This window comes from Aethalodelphis obliquidens, unplaced genomic scaffold (assembly GCF_003676395.1).
Source record: "Aethalodelphis obliquidens isolate GAN/ISIS:26980383/991018 unplaced genomic scaffold, ASM367639v1 scaffold16, whole genome shotgun sequence".
Taxonomy (NCBI): Eukaryota; Metazoa; Chordata; class Mammalia; order Artiodactyla; family Delphinidae; genus Aethalodelphis; species Aethalodelphis obliquidens.
The window spans coordinates 4,373,578-4,387,583 of record NW_020837960.1 but is presented as its reverse complement, the minus strand read 5'-3'; the positions used below and the strand labels follow the sequence as shown (position 1 = coordinate 4,387,583).

Genomic DNA, 14,006 nt, shown 5'->3' with positions numbered 1-14,006 from the left:
TACCATCAAAGTTGTAAAATTATTTTGACTATTCTGTATACGCTTTGGTGCATCTTAGATGCTAATAATTTCATATTCAATGTCTTTAGTCTTTACAAGGATATTCTATTCACTTACTTACAAACGTAGAATCAATTTCATGAGGTATTCTCCAAATTAAAAAACTCACCATTTCTAAGGATGGTTCCTAGTTCTTCATGATATAGCCATATTTTTTCATGCATTGAAAGAAAAAGCTACTTCTTTGCAATAAATGCAGTCTGAAATCTTTATTTAAAGTATCTATTTTATGTCTGGGTAAATGAGAACTGCACGCAAGGAAAACATCTTTGAAAAAATATGAAAATTGAGCTAAATAATTCATATTTAAGACGACTGTCTTATAGAGTGTTGCTTGGGTTTGTTAGTGTGGCTAAATAGAGGTTTATATCTCAAATCCATTTGTAGTCTGTCCAAATGAATATGGGATTTCTAAATAGTGTTTTGAAAGTTGGCTCTGTATAATTTTAAAAGACAAAGTTCAGAAATACTCTTTATTGAGACTAATGAAAGAATTTGTAGTTTTATAATCCTCTGTGAGACAAAAAAAATCCTCAGTGTATATGAGATGCATATGATCACCTTATATGTATGTTTGGAATTAATTTTTATTAGCATCCAATAAAATGAACCTTTTTTGGAATGTAGAATTCTGTGTTTTTTGTTTTTTGTGATTTTTTTCATATATAGCTTCATGAAACTAATACCACAACCAGGACAGTTCTATCACCGTAAAAAGCTTCCTCATGCTATATCTCTATAGTCAACCTTAACTCCTGGCATCTACTGATCTATTCTTTGTTGTAATAGTTTTTGCTTTTTTGAGAAATCTTATAAATGGAATCATACACTGTGCAACTTTTTTGAGACTGGCTCCTTTCACTCAACATAATGCTTCTGAGATTCATCCAAGTTGTTGCCTCAGTAGTTCATTATTTTATTGTTAAATAGTTTTTCACTGTGTGTATGTACCACAGTCTATCTGTTCACCTATTGAAAGATATCTGGGATGATTCCAGTTTTGGCAAAGAGAGCTCTTGAAATACTCATGTACAGATCTCTGTGTGATCATAGTCTTCATTTATTTAAGGTAAATACCAAATTATTGGGTTAATTTTGGTCTTTTTTTTTTCCCTATGAATGATACTTTTGGTATCATGTCTAAGACCTCTGCCTAACATTAGGTCACATAGATTTTCTGCAGGGTTTTCTTATAAACTTTTATAGGTTTATGTTTTTCATTTAGATCTATGGTCAATTTCAAATTTTTATGTTTTTGTTTTGTTTTGTTTTTACAAAGTGTTCATTTTTGCTGAATTGCCAAGGTTCATTTCTATTGAATTGCCTTCTGCAACTTTGTCAAAAATTAGTTGGCCGGATTTCTGTGAGCTTCTGAACAGTCTCTCCTGTTCCATTGATCTATGTGTCTTTTCCATTGACAATACTACACTGTCTTGATTTATGTAGCTTCATAGTAATACTTTAAATAGGGTAGTGTGATTCCTTCAAATTTAATCTTCTTTTTCAAAATTATTTTGGCTATTACAGTTCTTTCTGTTTTAAGTTCTAGAGTCCTCTTGTCTATAGCTATAGAAAATCATGCAGTGAATATGAATGGAATTATGTTACATGTATAGATTATTTGAGGAACATTGATGTCTTTACCATGTTGAATTTTTCAATCCATAAACGTGATAAACCTCTCCATTTATTTAGGCCTTCTTTGATTTATTCCATCAGTTTCTGTAATGTTCAGTATACAGATTCTGTACTTATTTTTAAAAATTATCTATTTGCTTATGTATTTGACTCTTAGGGACATATTATAAATGTATTGCTTTGGATATTTAAGTTTCCAACTAGTTCATTGCTAGTATATAGAAATATGATTGATTTTTGTGTGGTGACCTTGGACATGGCAACGTTGCTTAACTTATTTACTCATTCTGAGAAGTTTTATTTGTTTGTTTTTGTTTGTCTTGATTCTTTCTTATTTTCTGTTTGAACAATACTATTATCTGAGAATACAATAGCATTGTGAAACATTTTTTTCCTCCTTTTCTAATTTGTATGTCCTTCACTTGTTTTTCTTGCCTTATTGAACATATTAGGACTTTCAGTGCAGTGGTGAATAGAAGTGGTGAAAGCTTTCAGTCTTTCAAGTGTGATGCTAGTTATACTCTTTTTTGATAGATGCTCTTTATGCAGTTGAAGAAGTGTCCTTCTATTCCTATTTGCTGAGAATTTTTATCATTAATAGATATTGAGTTTTGTCAAATGCTGGATATATTTTTAAATGTTCCATTTTTACTATTCTAAGAGTAAAAAATATCTATTTTGACTCTTTTTGCTATCCATTTTCAGATCAACTTCTCTAGATACATGTAAGTGGTCATGTCAAATTAATCTACTTCCACAAATAAAGCTTTCCCAATTTCAGGCAATGTGGTTCAGCTTCAGTAGGTGCTTTCTTTTGGTCTTTTTCAGAGACACTCGTTTTTAAAATCACGATTTTTTTTTAGAGTCCTAATAGATGAGCAAGTAGTAGAAGATGGCACATCTTAGGAATAGTTTATTATTGACTACTGCTGATAAAAATTATGATTTCAAGTATCATTTATAAATTTACTACAATTTGCTGAGTACTAGAAGAGAAGTGCATAAAGGTAAATAATCAAAGAAACCATTCATATCATACAGACTTTTCCACTGTGTGTTTGTTTACTTGATTAGTTGTTTATTTGTTTATGTTTTCTGAACAAAAGAAAGAATATCTAAATTTTTATCTTCATCCAAAAAATAACAAAAAAATCAAATTAGGAGGGCCATTCAGTTTTATAAGTTAGTTCATATTTAAGTGATCATTATGAGCAAATGATCATTTAAAAAAAAACAGCAAAATATTTGTCTTTTTATTTCTGAGTGAAATAGATTAAAAAGATAATCATATCCTACAGTTTATTTCAAAGTGTCTGCTTTAGAACTTTTTTGTAACTAGCCATCAATTCCAGGGATCCATTTTTTTAAATAATAAACAAATGATATGTTTTAAAAATAAAAGTTAATAGTTCCTGTGTTCAAGTTGTGTTTGAAGGGAAAACATTCTAATTTTATCCTTGTATGGAAAAGGATAAAACTTTCAAAAGTTATATTTTAATTACTCATATGAATATTTTAATTACTCTGCTGAGACCTAAAAATCTACAAGTGTCTGACCTCAAATTTTACTTTCTTTCTAGACTTAATGGTTAAGAATTATAAACGTACAAGATAGAATTTGATTTTTAGAATACAGTGTTGGAAAATAGCTGAAAGCCCTTATATTTCTAAATTAAATGATGCTGTAATACATTTAGCTTTTTTGTCTATTTTCTGTTTGTTTTTCTATGTAAATACTGTTATTTTATTTCAGATTATTTGAAATGAGTTTTCAGACATCCTTGGAGCCTGGATAATGAAAATGTTATTTTCTATATTAAAACTAGTGTGTTTTTTATAGTGAATTAGTCATATGTTTATTAAAGGCCAAATGACTATTTCATTATGGTAATTATAAACAGACACAGCCTCTCACATTCCTACCTATTTTAATGAATGAATGCTGGCAGACATTATTAATAAACTCCTGATACTCTGCTACTGATTAAGTTGCAGACTTCTAAAATTGTACTTTGTGAAATTCTACAATAATAAACCAACTTTCTTTAGCCTGTTTTTACCACCCTCCACCCTCATTTCTCCTCCTTTGTATATCCTTTTGTTTTTCTCTTCCTCCTCTCTTTCTATTTTTCCCTTGCCTTTCTCCCTGCCTTTCTTTCCTTTCCAAAATTCTTCTTTTCTAACTTCCTATTGTTTTTCTTCTTTCATCAGAACAATATTTGGTAGCATTACCATCACCCAGTGCTCATCAAACACGCTGATACATACATAGAAACATTCATAGACACATGTGCACACATACTCACATATAATTTAAAACAGCTCTTCACTCAATAGGAACTTAAAGTATCTTATTTTATAAGAACTGCCCAGAACTTTGATATTATGCAAAAAATTTTAGTTACTGTCCCTATTAGAACAAGGGAAGAAAAGTTTTCCCAGTCAGTCTCCCTGTGTCTAACTGAATAGGGATCCACATCCTATGAGGTCCCACCTAATCAAAGCCATTAAAATCACAAGATTACTTATAATAGCCCTTATATTTTCTAACTAGAGTTTACACTTTCACTTTACATTTTACTTGCTCCTTAATACCCCAGATTCTGTTTTTCTGAAGTGTTCTAAGATACTCAGGCTTAGCTTTTAACTGACAGCAATAATGATGCATGTTTTTGACCAATTCAAAAAATGAGCTAGATGATTTTAAGTTTAAATGTGGAGTTTCTAAGTAATTTTAGTTTTTAAAATTGGCAAAACCCTTTTGCAAACATTTTTGCTCTTGGTGTTGGTTTCCACTATTACTTTTACTAGAACATAAAGTTATCCTTAAAGATAGATAGTTTGTTATGGAAACAATTAAGGTGCTTCACAGAATCTGGAAATTAGTAAAAACATGTTAATAAAAAATGTCTGCTACCAATTACTAGTTAAAGTGGATTAGAAATGAGAAATTAATCTACCTTGTTTACCTTCATCTTTGCATTTATTTTGACAAAGGTCATTTGAACAACAGCAAGAAAAGATTATAGATTAAGAAATTTGTGAGGGTTTTTCCTGTCCCCCAACTTCTAAAAGACAGTGAAACTTAGATAGTAGTTTAAGCTATTACTGTTAACATGTTTTTTCCAATAATAGTTTAAAAAGCCAAATAATTTAAATTATTACATGGGATTAAAAAAAAGAGTCCTGTTAGTTTAAATTAGCCTTATTTATAAGGAAAAATACATACTGCTCTACATTAAACCTTACCTTGGTCCCTCTGCTTCATGAATTGTACGCTCCTGTGTCACTGATACTTGCATGCTGGATGATCTTGTAGGAACCCATAGCTGCTTCAGAGCACAATGGTGTGACATGAAGTGAGGCAGAAAACAGGAGAACCTTTGTTGCTGAGTCAGCTGCAAGAAGAAGTAACGTGTATGAATGTACAGTATAGGGAAACCTATGAAAGATCTACTCTCTTTTTCGCAAAAGACTCTGTTCTACGGTACAAGGAGAATTCAGTTCTATTTGGCAGACATCCACGTCAGTTTGGAAGCAGCAAAAACAAACACAAAAACAAGCCTCGTTTCTCAGTGTCTTTACTCCCACTGCTTTAAGTAACATTTTAATTCTTACTTTTATTTTACTTTGTTTTTAATAACCAGGAAGTAACAGCCCTTTCCCTTGTATTGAGTACAATTTCCATAGTAAGGATGCAGATAAGGATGCACTATAGAGATGAGTCCGACCATAGGTGCCATGCCTGTATTTGTTACTGGTAAAATTTGAAGGAAAGGTTTTATATCCCTTAATTGAGGAGTGGGTGACTTTAAATGATGTTATATCAAGAAGGGCAAAGAATCCCAGCAGATGATGTAATTATGCTTAAAAATGAGTATTATTAAATAATTCATGCTTTTAATATGGAGAAATTAGGTCATTTTTCCACTCCTCCCACAAATATTCAATCTTAATATCTAAGTAATGAAACAACACAGACAGTGTTATCCATCCTGGTACTAACAGAGAATGCCAGTTATGACAGGCTCATTGTTTACTTTAACAGGTAATTTGTGGACCGGAATCATTTAATTGTTCTGAGTACATAATTACATGTCAGCAATTTCCAATTTAATTAAAATGTACAAATTTGAAGATTAAGGGAATTTTTGAATTATTAATTATTTTTCCACTAGGAAGTCTTGTTGCTCTGCAGGAGATTTGTCCAGTGTACAACTATACGTATTTTTTTCCTTCTCTTTCGCAGACAGACAATTTTCCCGCAGAGCCCAATTACATGGGCAGCAGGCAGCAGTTTGTTCAAAGGTAAGGCCTATTAAATAACTTTCTCAGCTTCCCCATTTGCATTCATGTCAAAATTGCTTTGCTAGAGATTACACTTCAGATTCAAACTCGTAGAGACAACACTTTCTCTTCTTTTTCTTTATATGTATTTCAGTAGCTCCACGTTTAAGGACCCAGAAAGAGCCAGCCTGAGAGACAGTGGGCACGGGGACAGTGATCAGGCTGACAGTGACCAAGACACTAACAAAGGCTCCTGCTGTGACATGTCTGTTAGGGAGGCACTCAAGATGAAAACTACTTCAACTAAAAGCCAACCACTTGAACAAGGTGAGTGAAGTCTTCCAATGCTTACAAAGTGTAAAGCTTAAGCAATCATTATAAACCTCATAGTACTAGAGTTGTAGTTTATCACCTTGGAATGGACCATTGATGATATAGCAAAAGGAACAGCAAGTTCTGAGGTTGCCCCAGACAGAAAGCAATTATTCAATACCTCAGTAACCACAGAAAAAGGAAGGCCATGGATTTTGGTCTGTAATCTTCTTAAGATGAGAACTTGCCCAAAGTCACTAGATTGTACTTATCTTTATGAACATTTTCCAGCCTTTGCTATTTTGCATTTTATTAAAGGAAAATATAGCATATGTTAGCTAGATATGCACGTTTTAATATACAGATTAAGATAAATAAATTCAACGCTTTTAGGTGAAATGAAAACTCGATTGGAATTGTATAGCTCTTATCAGTGTTGATGTATTTTTAGTGTGGATTTTAGCTTCAAGATAGTTTTTCAAGAGTCAAATAACAGCTAAGCCAGACTTCTGGCTCCTTTTGATTTATGTCTAAGTCTTCCTGGATAGCAAATAAACATGAATTTGTTTACCCTGATAGACTTAAAAAAGAAATACTTCTTCATAAATACATATGTTTTTTGCTAAAAGTCTATCTTCAATTTATTTGTTTGATATGCCTTTTAAAATTAATTTTGATATTTTTATTGTTTCAAACACAATAGAATATTTACTAATGATTCACCCAAAGAGAATTAAACTAGTCTTAAGTGTGAGACTTAGATGTTGTGAATAAGCTTTTGTTATGTCCAATTATAAGAAATGAAAAGAGCTGTTGTATAAATCGAATTTCAGAATTACAGATGCATATTATATTAGTTAATATTAGTTTTCAAAATATTAATAGTATTTAAATATGTTTAATATTTATTTAAGTTTTATGAGAGACTACATTTAAGCTATATGGACATATTTATGTATTCTTCTAAGTCATTTAATGATTGGTGATTCATAAAGAGTAAATTTTTGCCTCTAGTGCAGTCAGTCCTATCACATATACATCAGCAGATAGAATGCTTTTTAATTTCTCTATTCATGTTGAAATTTGAGTTCAAACACTCACACACATACATTCAATACAGAAATAAATTCATATATATATATATACATATATATAAAAGTTTCTGCACTAAATATAATTACGCTGGCTTTATTTTAAGGATAACCTCGCAAAAGCCTTCTTTTCTAAGTAATAAGTGCCAGATATGTCTTAGCAACTTTTTGCATAACAATGCAATATTGTTTTAAAAATTATTTTAAACAAAAGCTATTTGAATACTTATCTAATATTTACAGTTCCTGCACACTTGAATGTTTACTTGAAGTGAGTTAAGTGGTCTTGATGGGTTTGACTATGCAATATTATAATATATGAATATTTTAGGCACATTTTAAGTAATGGGTTATTGGATCTTGATATGTGAATGCATAGCCTAACAGACTAATCTATGTGTGTGATAAAGTGATTTACAGGTAATTCACTGGCCACTATTTGTAAAGCTGCATAGAGTAAGTAAAGAGTTTGCATTTTGTCCTATCTTCATGAGAAACTTTGTTAATTAAAAAAGCCTGCTGCTCACTATTAACTTTTTAATTCCTTTCCATCCACTGACTGAGCAATGTATTTGATAGGAATGAAAAAAAGACCCCTATAGAAAAATGAAATATATGTCTGAAAATGTAGTTTATACTGAAAAGCTGTTTTTTCCTATTTTGATATCAAAAAGTAATATCATAGAAAGGTGGCTATTGTTCTTAAAAGAAAATGTGGTTGACACATATTTTAATTAATATTACACATAAAATAATTGCTAGTCTATGAGTGAGAATGCCAATAGATATATCTCCTGTAAAACAAGTAGTTTCCACATATCCTTATTAACAAACATGAGAAAGTTATGAATCTGAAAGCCATACTTAGAAAGTAATCTCTGAATTTATAGGAGAGAGACTGACTTCTACTTTAACACATGATTTTGAAGGAGTATTTCATTGATTGATCGACAGATTTGATTCATCAATTCATTTATTTAATAAATATTATCAAATGTTTTCAATATGTAAGGAAAGTTAGATTTTTTGGGAACATCAAAAATAAATTTGACTTGAAGCCTGCCTTCAAGAAACTGTATGTAACTAGTTGAGATGGGAGACCTTTCTCTGTTTGGCTCTCTCTCTCTCTCATATCTCCTCTCTCATCTACCTTTATCTGCCATCTATCTCCCTATCTATCTCTCTGTCTACCTCCAATCTGTCTTTCTCTCTCCATCATCTAGATAATCTTTTTGTCTCCCTCCTTCCCTCTCTCTCTCTCTTTCTTCTATGTATTTTATGCATACATCTATCTATCTACCTATCCAGATTCAGAGGAGGAGACTAGTATTTATTGAGTTTTTCCTACTTACCATAAACTGTGCCAACTTCATTTCAACATTAACATATTTAACCTGCAAACTCTAAGATAGTTATTATTTTTATCTTACATGTAAGAAAACTGAGCTTATGGGAAATTTATTAACCTGCCAAGCAGGTTGGAATTTTATCTTAGGTCCAGATATGCCCGGAATTTGTGTCTTTTCTGTACAACTTTATCCCCAAATGGGAGAATTAGCTCAAATATATTTTCTGATTCATTGCTATGACTAGATATCAAATAAACATTGAAGGATAAGTTAAAACTTAAGTTCATGTATGCGAACCTTGAGGGAAAACATCAAAATAGGTTATATTCATTGAATTATTCAGTGGTTAAAACATAATATCCTATTTAGTTTTCATTGCACTTATAGATAGGTGACTACTGTTACTCTCACATTTAATAGTTGTTAAGAAATTTTCTCAATGTTCTGTGCTATAAGTAGTGAAGTCAGCATTAGAAATAAAATAGCATGCCTTCAGGGTCTGCCCTCTTAACCAATACTTTATACTATTCACATAATGAATTGTTTACTCAGAAAAAAAAAATTAAAATGTTTGAAGAAGCAATCAGTCATTTTCTTGGTCAATGTCCTCTATTAATTTATTTGAAAAGCATCATGAGAGCCAATGCCAAATTAATTTAATGCACACCTACAAAGAATAATTTTCTTTACAGATGAAAGAAGATGACAGCCATATTCAAACAATTATCTCATGTCCAAGTTTCATATGTTAACCCTAATTTTTAATGCCTTTTAAAATACCCTAAAAAACATAAATAAATTTCCTTTAAAACAAAAGCTAAACAAAAAGAAACCTGTTTATCAGTCTTTTGCTTGTCCTAAAAATTTATAGTAGTGCCTTAATAGTTTTCAATTAAAAAATCAGTAGTATAATTATATTTTATATTTTTATTAGTTTAATTGGCTTCTTTCCCTGTTTAAATTATCTCTATTAAGAAAAATAATGTTCTATTTTAAATTAAAATATTTCTTTAAGTTAGAAATTAAAGTAAATTTAAAAAATAGTCTTCATATTTTCAATGGAAATTTCTATGCTAATAATGATTTTCCTTTGCAAATAACTTAGTCCATTTGAGATTTTATTTTATTAGCTCAATTTTTACTGTTTTTCTTCTCTTTTGTGCTGTTAGATTTTTTCCATTTGTTCTGTTCCTGCTAGTTGTGTATTTTTGCTATCATCAGTTTAAGCATCCCAAATATACAGCACTAGTATGTGTTGCCCATTATTTTAGAAAAAATATTTTAAAGGATTCAGTAGTTAAATGAAGGTGTGATGTACTGCACTACAGCTGAAGATAGCTTTAAGGATTTTATGTTAATAAAACCTATAATAGAAAGAAGTTGTTTTAGCTTCTCTTAGTGTGATTAAAAAAAATCTCAAAGAATGTGCTTAGTATTTTCTTTTTCTATTTGAGTTCAGTTTTGTGCTCTGCCTCTCTGTTTGTCAATTAGATTTTTCCCCATACATTCCCCATCAAATATTAAATGTAGGTAGGTAGGTTAGTGGGGAGAGAGAGAGAGAGAGAGGGAGAGAGGGAGATAATAGGTAAAACAATCCATATGTTTTGGAATGTGTATGGTGCCATAGTATCAAATTCCTTAGAAAGGCATATATATATATATATATATATATTTCTATTTAATAAGTCATTATTTATCAAAAAATGACACAGAAAATTGACCAAAATACATTTCATCTTATTCTTCTGATTTTATATTTTGGAATGACAAAAACTAATTTATATCAAGAACTAATAAAAATACATAATGTTACTTCTGTAAAGAAGAGTCACATACAGTTTTATAAAGAACAAAAGTCTTTCAAAAATTTTTGTAGGTAAATTACTCTTTATACCTCAGAATATTATTTATACTTTGACTTCTTTATTTCTATCCATCAGAAACCTTGTAGAGTATTTTGATTGTTAGCAATAAGTGTTTTGTTTTTCTTTTAAAAGACTTAATAAGCTTTCCCCAAAATTCAGTAGTCTCTGTTGATTCCCAAATAATAAATGTGCAGTCTTTATAAATGCTGACTGGCAATTTTTCTGAGCTTGTTATTGATAGCTGTGTGACTGTTCTCAATTTTCCAAGGATAATCAGTCTTCTGATATCTTTATAATTAACTGAAACCAAGTCTTTGAATTGAACTCTGAAGCTAGTGGAGTAGCATTGTACATCGTGAGTACTCACATCCTGTGCTAGAGATTGCAGTGGATGCATCACCAGCACAGGATGTAATGCCCCGTGGGGGCCAGATGTTGGTCCCTTCCCTGGTGACTGGATTCCAGGACATTTCTGAGCCTCAGGAGTTGCTCCAATCAAATTCTTTTTCATTTCTCATCTTATTTACTTGCCTTATAATTTGTTTTATTCTCTTCAATTTTGTGCCTCCCCCGTTCTCTCTACTGCTAGAAAAATCTGACTTCTTAAATTACATTCTGGGTTCAAGACATTTCACAATGGAATCCCTGATTAAAATCTAATAAAACATAATCAATAGAAAATTGAGAATAATGGAAATGACAAATAAACTAGGTTTGCTCCAGTGAATTCAGTTTTAAAAGTAAATTGTGTTCTTAAGGGGTGCCTTCACTCTTCCCAGAGGACATTCTAGAAAACTACAAAAAATAAAGCTAAAGAATTGTTTTTTGCTGTCGTTCCTTTTTTTCTTTAAGTCAGTGTTTGAATTTTGCTTGTGGGCTCCATATTCAATACAGGATTAGGCTAGCTGGAACGACTTTAGTATTTGTTATAGGATTTCAGAGTTTGGCAAGGCTCTGAGCCCCACTTCTTCTAATTTTCCTCCTTAATTCACTGCATAATGACTGCAATTTCACCATATTTCTAATTATGTCTGGAAAGGAAACAGTTTAATGTTTGTACAACCTATACTTTACATGAAGGAGATATTTACGAAAGCAATAGTAGGGAAATGGGAGAATGGAAGTTGAGGTCCTTGTCCACTGAAGTGAGGGTGGAGCCATACATTCAGGATTTGGGAGGAGGTTATTGAGACAGAGGGCTGGGATGCTGAACACAAACTTGACCTACCTTGCAATTTCCCCTAGAACTGACCCTGAATAGAAAAGTACTAGCATAGTACTTTTATATTCTCAAGCTTCTGTTCTGTTTTCTCTTCTGCATTATGGTTACTGCAGTCTGAATCTTCCAATCAAGCAGTGTCTTTTCCCAGGCCTACCCGTAACAGGCAACAGCAAATCCACTTCTGCAGAAGCAAGAACATGAAGGAGGTGACTGTGTCCATCCTCTCAGCAGCCATCTGGCGATCTATGAAAATCATTTTTAAAATAAATTTTGCTATAAACTTACTAATAGGAAATTTGTCTTAGGAAGGAAATGGGAAATTACTGCCATATATTGGGGGTGGGAAGGAACTTTGAATATTTAATGCCAGAGAGGAATCATTTACAAATTTTTAGAAACACTGCTGCTTTATGATTTGCATACGTGGTATTTAAGAAATTGTATTATTTGTCAAGAATTCATATTATTTTCAAGTCCTGTAAGTTTTTATTAGGCTGCATCTATCCAAGAGCAGGGTAATATCAATTTTATCACCTCCCTGTGCTATCTTTTAGGGCATTCCCAATTCATCTGGCCTTACATTTTACTAGACAAAATATTTCTCAAACTGTGAGCACTTTCACTTTGTTTTTGCTTACCAGGCTTTGCAACCGTCCCACAGTTCACCTAACTTTAAAAGTTTCAATGACATCTCTTTTCTCGTGTGCAAACATCTGCTTCCAGAATCCGGCATCTGGTATCTTGAAAATAGAGAGATTTTATCACCCTCACATTTGTTGCTCATCGTAAAGCCTCTCTAACAAGTGTTGCATGATTTACTATAGACTCACTGTGATTTTGAGATTCTCTTGCTTTTAGTAAGCACAGCAATGACTTTTCCTGAAAGATTCCAATTAGGAAATGTTGGAACAGTATTTCCCAAACTTTTGACACTCATTTTGCCTTATACTTGGGACAGGGGAACCCTCCCCAGCCTTAGAATTACACACTCTCTCAAATATTCCCAAAAAAAACAGAGGATTTTACTTTTTGTGTTTTTTATAATATAAATAATGACAATTTCTTTTCATTTTTATAAATAAAATTCTATACTAATATTACATACATTTTTTATGAAAGCAGGAGTGTGTCCATAAATTCTAAAAATATAAAATAGTTATCAGCTCATCTGTTAATTAAGAACTGTAAGAAAATAATGTTATTAGGTCTAAAACTTCTCCCAGCAATTTCCTGTTATTTCACTTTAATAGCATGTTTAATATTGCAGGTTCTCTATTCTTTTGAAAGAGGTATTACAAAACATTAGGGTAAGAATCCTTGAAGTATAATTCCCCTATTGTGTAGATAAGAAAACAGATTAAGTGATTTCCATGGGGTCTTCAAGTTAGTGACAGAGGTAGCACTAGTTCCAGGTTTATAATTTTCTGTCTAGAGCCCTTTCCATCCTTCTGTGTAATTTCTATGACACATTAATAGAGACCTCAAAGCCTCTGAACAGGTACTTCAGATTTGTCGTCACACTTCTTTTCCTTATTAACTTGAAGATGTCAACTGCCAAGCTTCAGAGCTTCATTCTTGATTCTTTCATATATATTGAATAAGTATTTCACATATTCATATATTTAATATATATTGAATAAAAGCTCCAAAAGGTCAATTAAATGTATCATTCCAGAAGTTAGATACTGACACTACTGGATTATTTGTCACTAAGCCCTAGGATGTAAATATTTCTTCAATCTGGACACAGTACCTATACCTGTGCTACCTGTGGGTACTTGATACTTTCTTAGTGTGCTGAGGAATGGTGGTGCCAAGAGAGATTTTCAGTCATTCATTCGTTTATTCAATCACTTAAGTTTTCTTCTAATAAATGACTGTGCTCGGGATACAAAGATGCACTAAAGCACAGGCTGGGTCCTCAAGAAGCTCACACTGTATTAAATAAATTTGACATACAAACCATGAGTTTGGTGCAGTGAGAGAGAGATATGTCCTGAGTATTAATGGAGTCAGGAGAATGGAAACCCGGCCCAGAGTTGGAGGCTCAAAGAACATTCCTGGAGAAGAACACATCTGAGCTGACTCTTCAAAAAATGTTTGGCTTACTTGGCAGAGTGAAGTTGAGAGAGGGAAGATGATGGGCACTCTCAGAAACATAGGTGAAAGGAAGCAGTGCATG

The 14,006-nt window shown here is 32.0% G+C and overlaps 1 protein-coding gene across 1 annotated transcript in view; it reads left to right on the top strand.

Annotated features, from left to right (window-relative positions):
• The window catches only part of PCDH17 (protocadherin 17), a 101,820-nt gene that overhangs the window by 29,995 nt on the left and 57,819 nt on the right, over window positions 1–14,006 (top strand). The window contains exons 2-3 of the mRNA XM_027116775.1: window positions 5,948–6,006; window positions 6,140–6,312. Of these exons, the coding sequence (XP_026972576.1) occupies window positions 5,948–6,006; window positions 6,140–6,312 (232 nt within the window). The remainder of the gene's footprint in view (window positions 1–5,947; window positions 6,007–6,139; window positions 6,313–14,006) is intronic.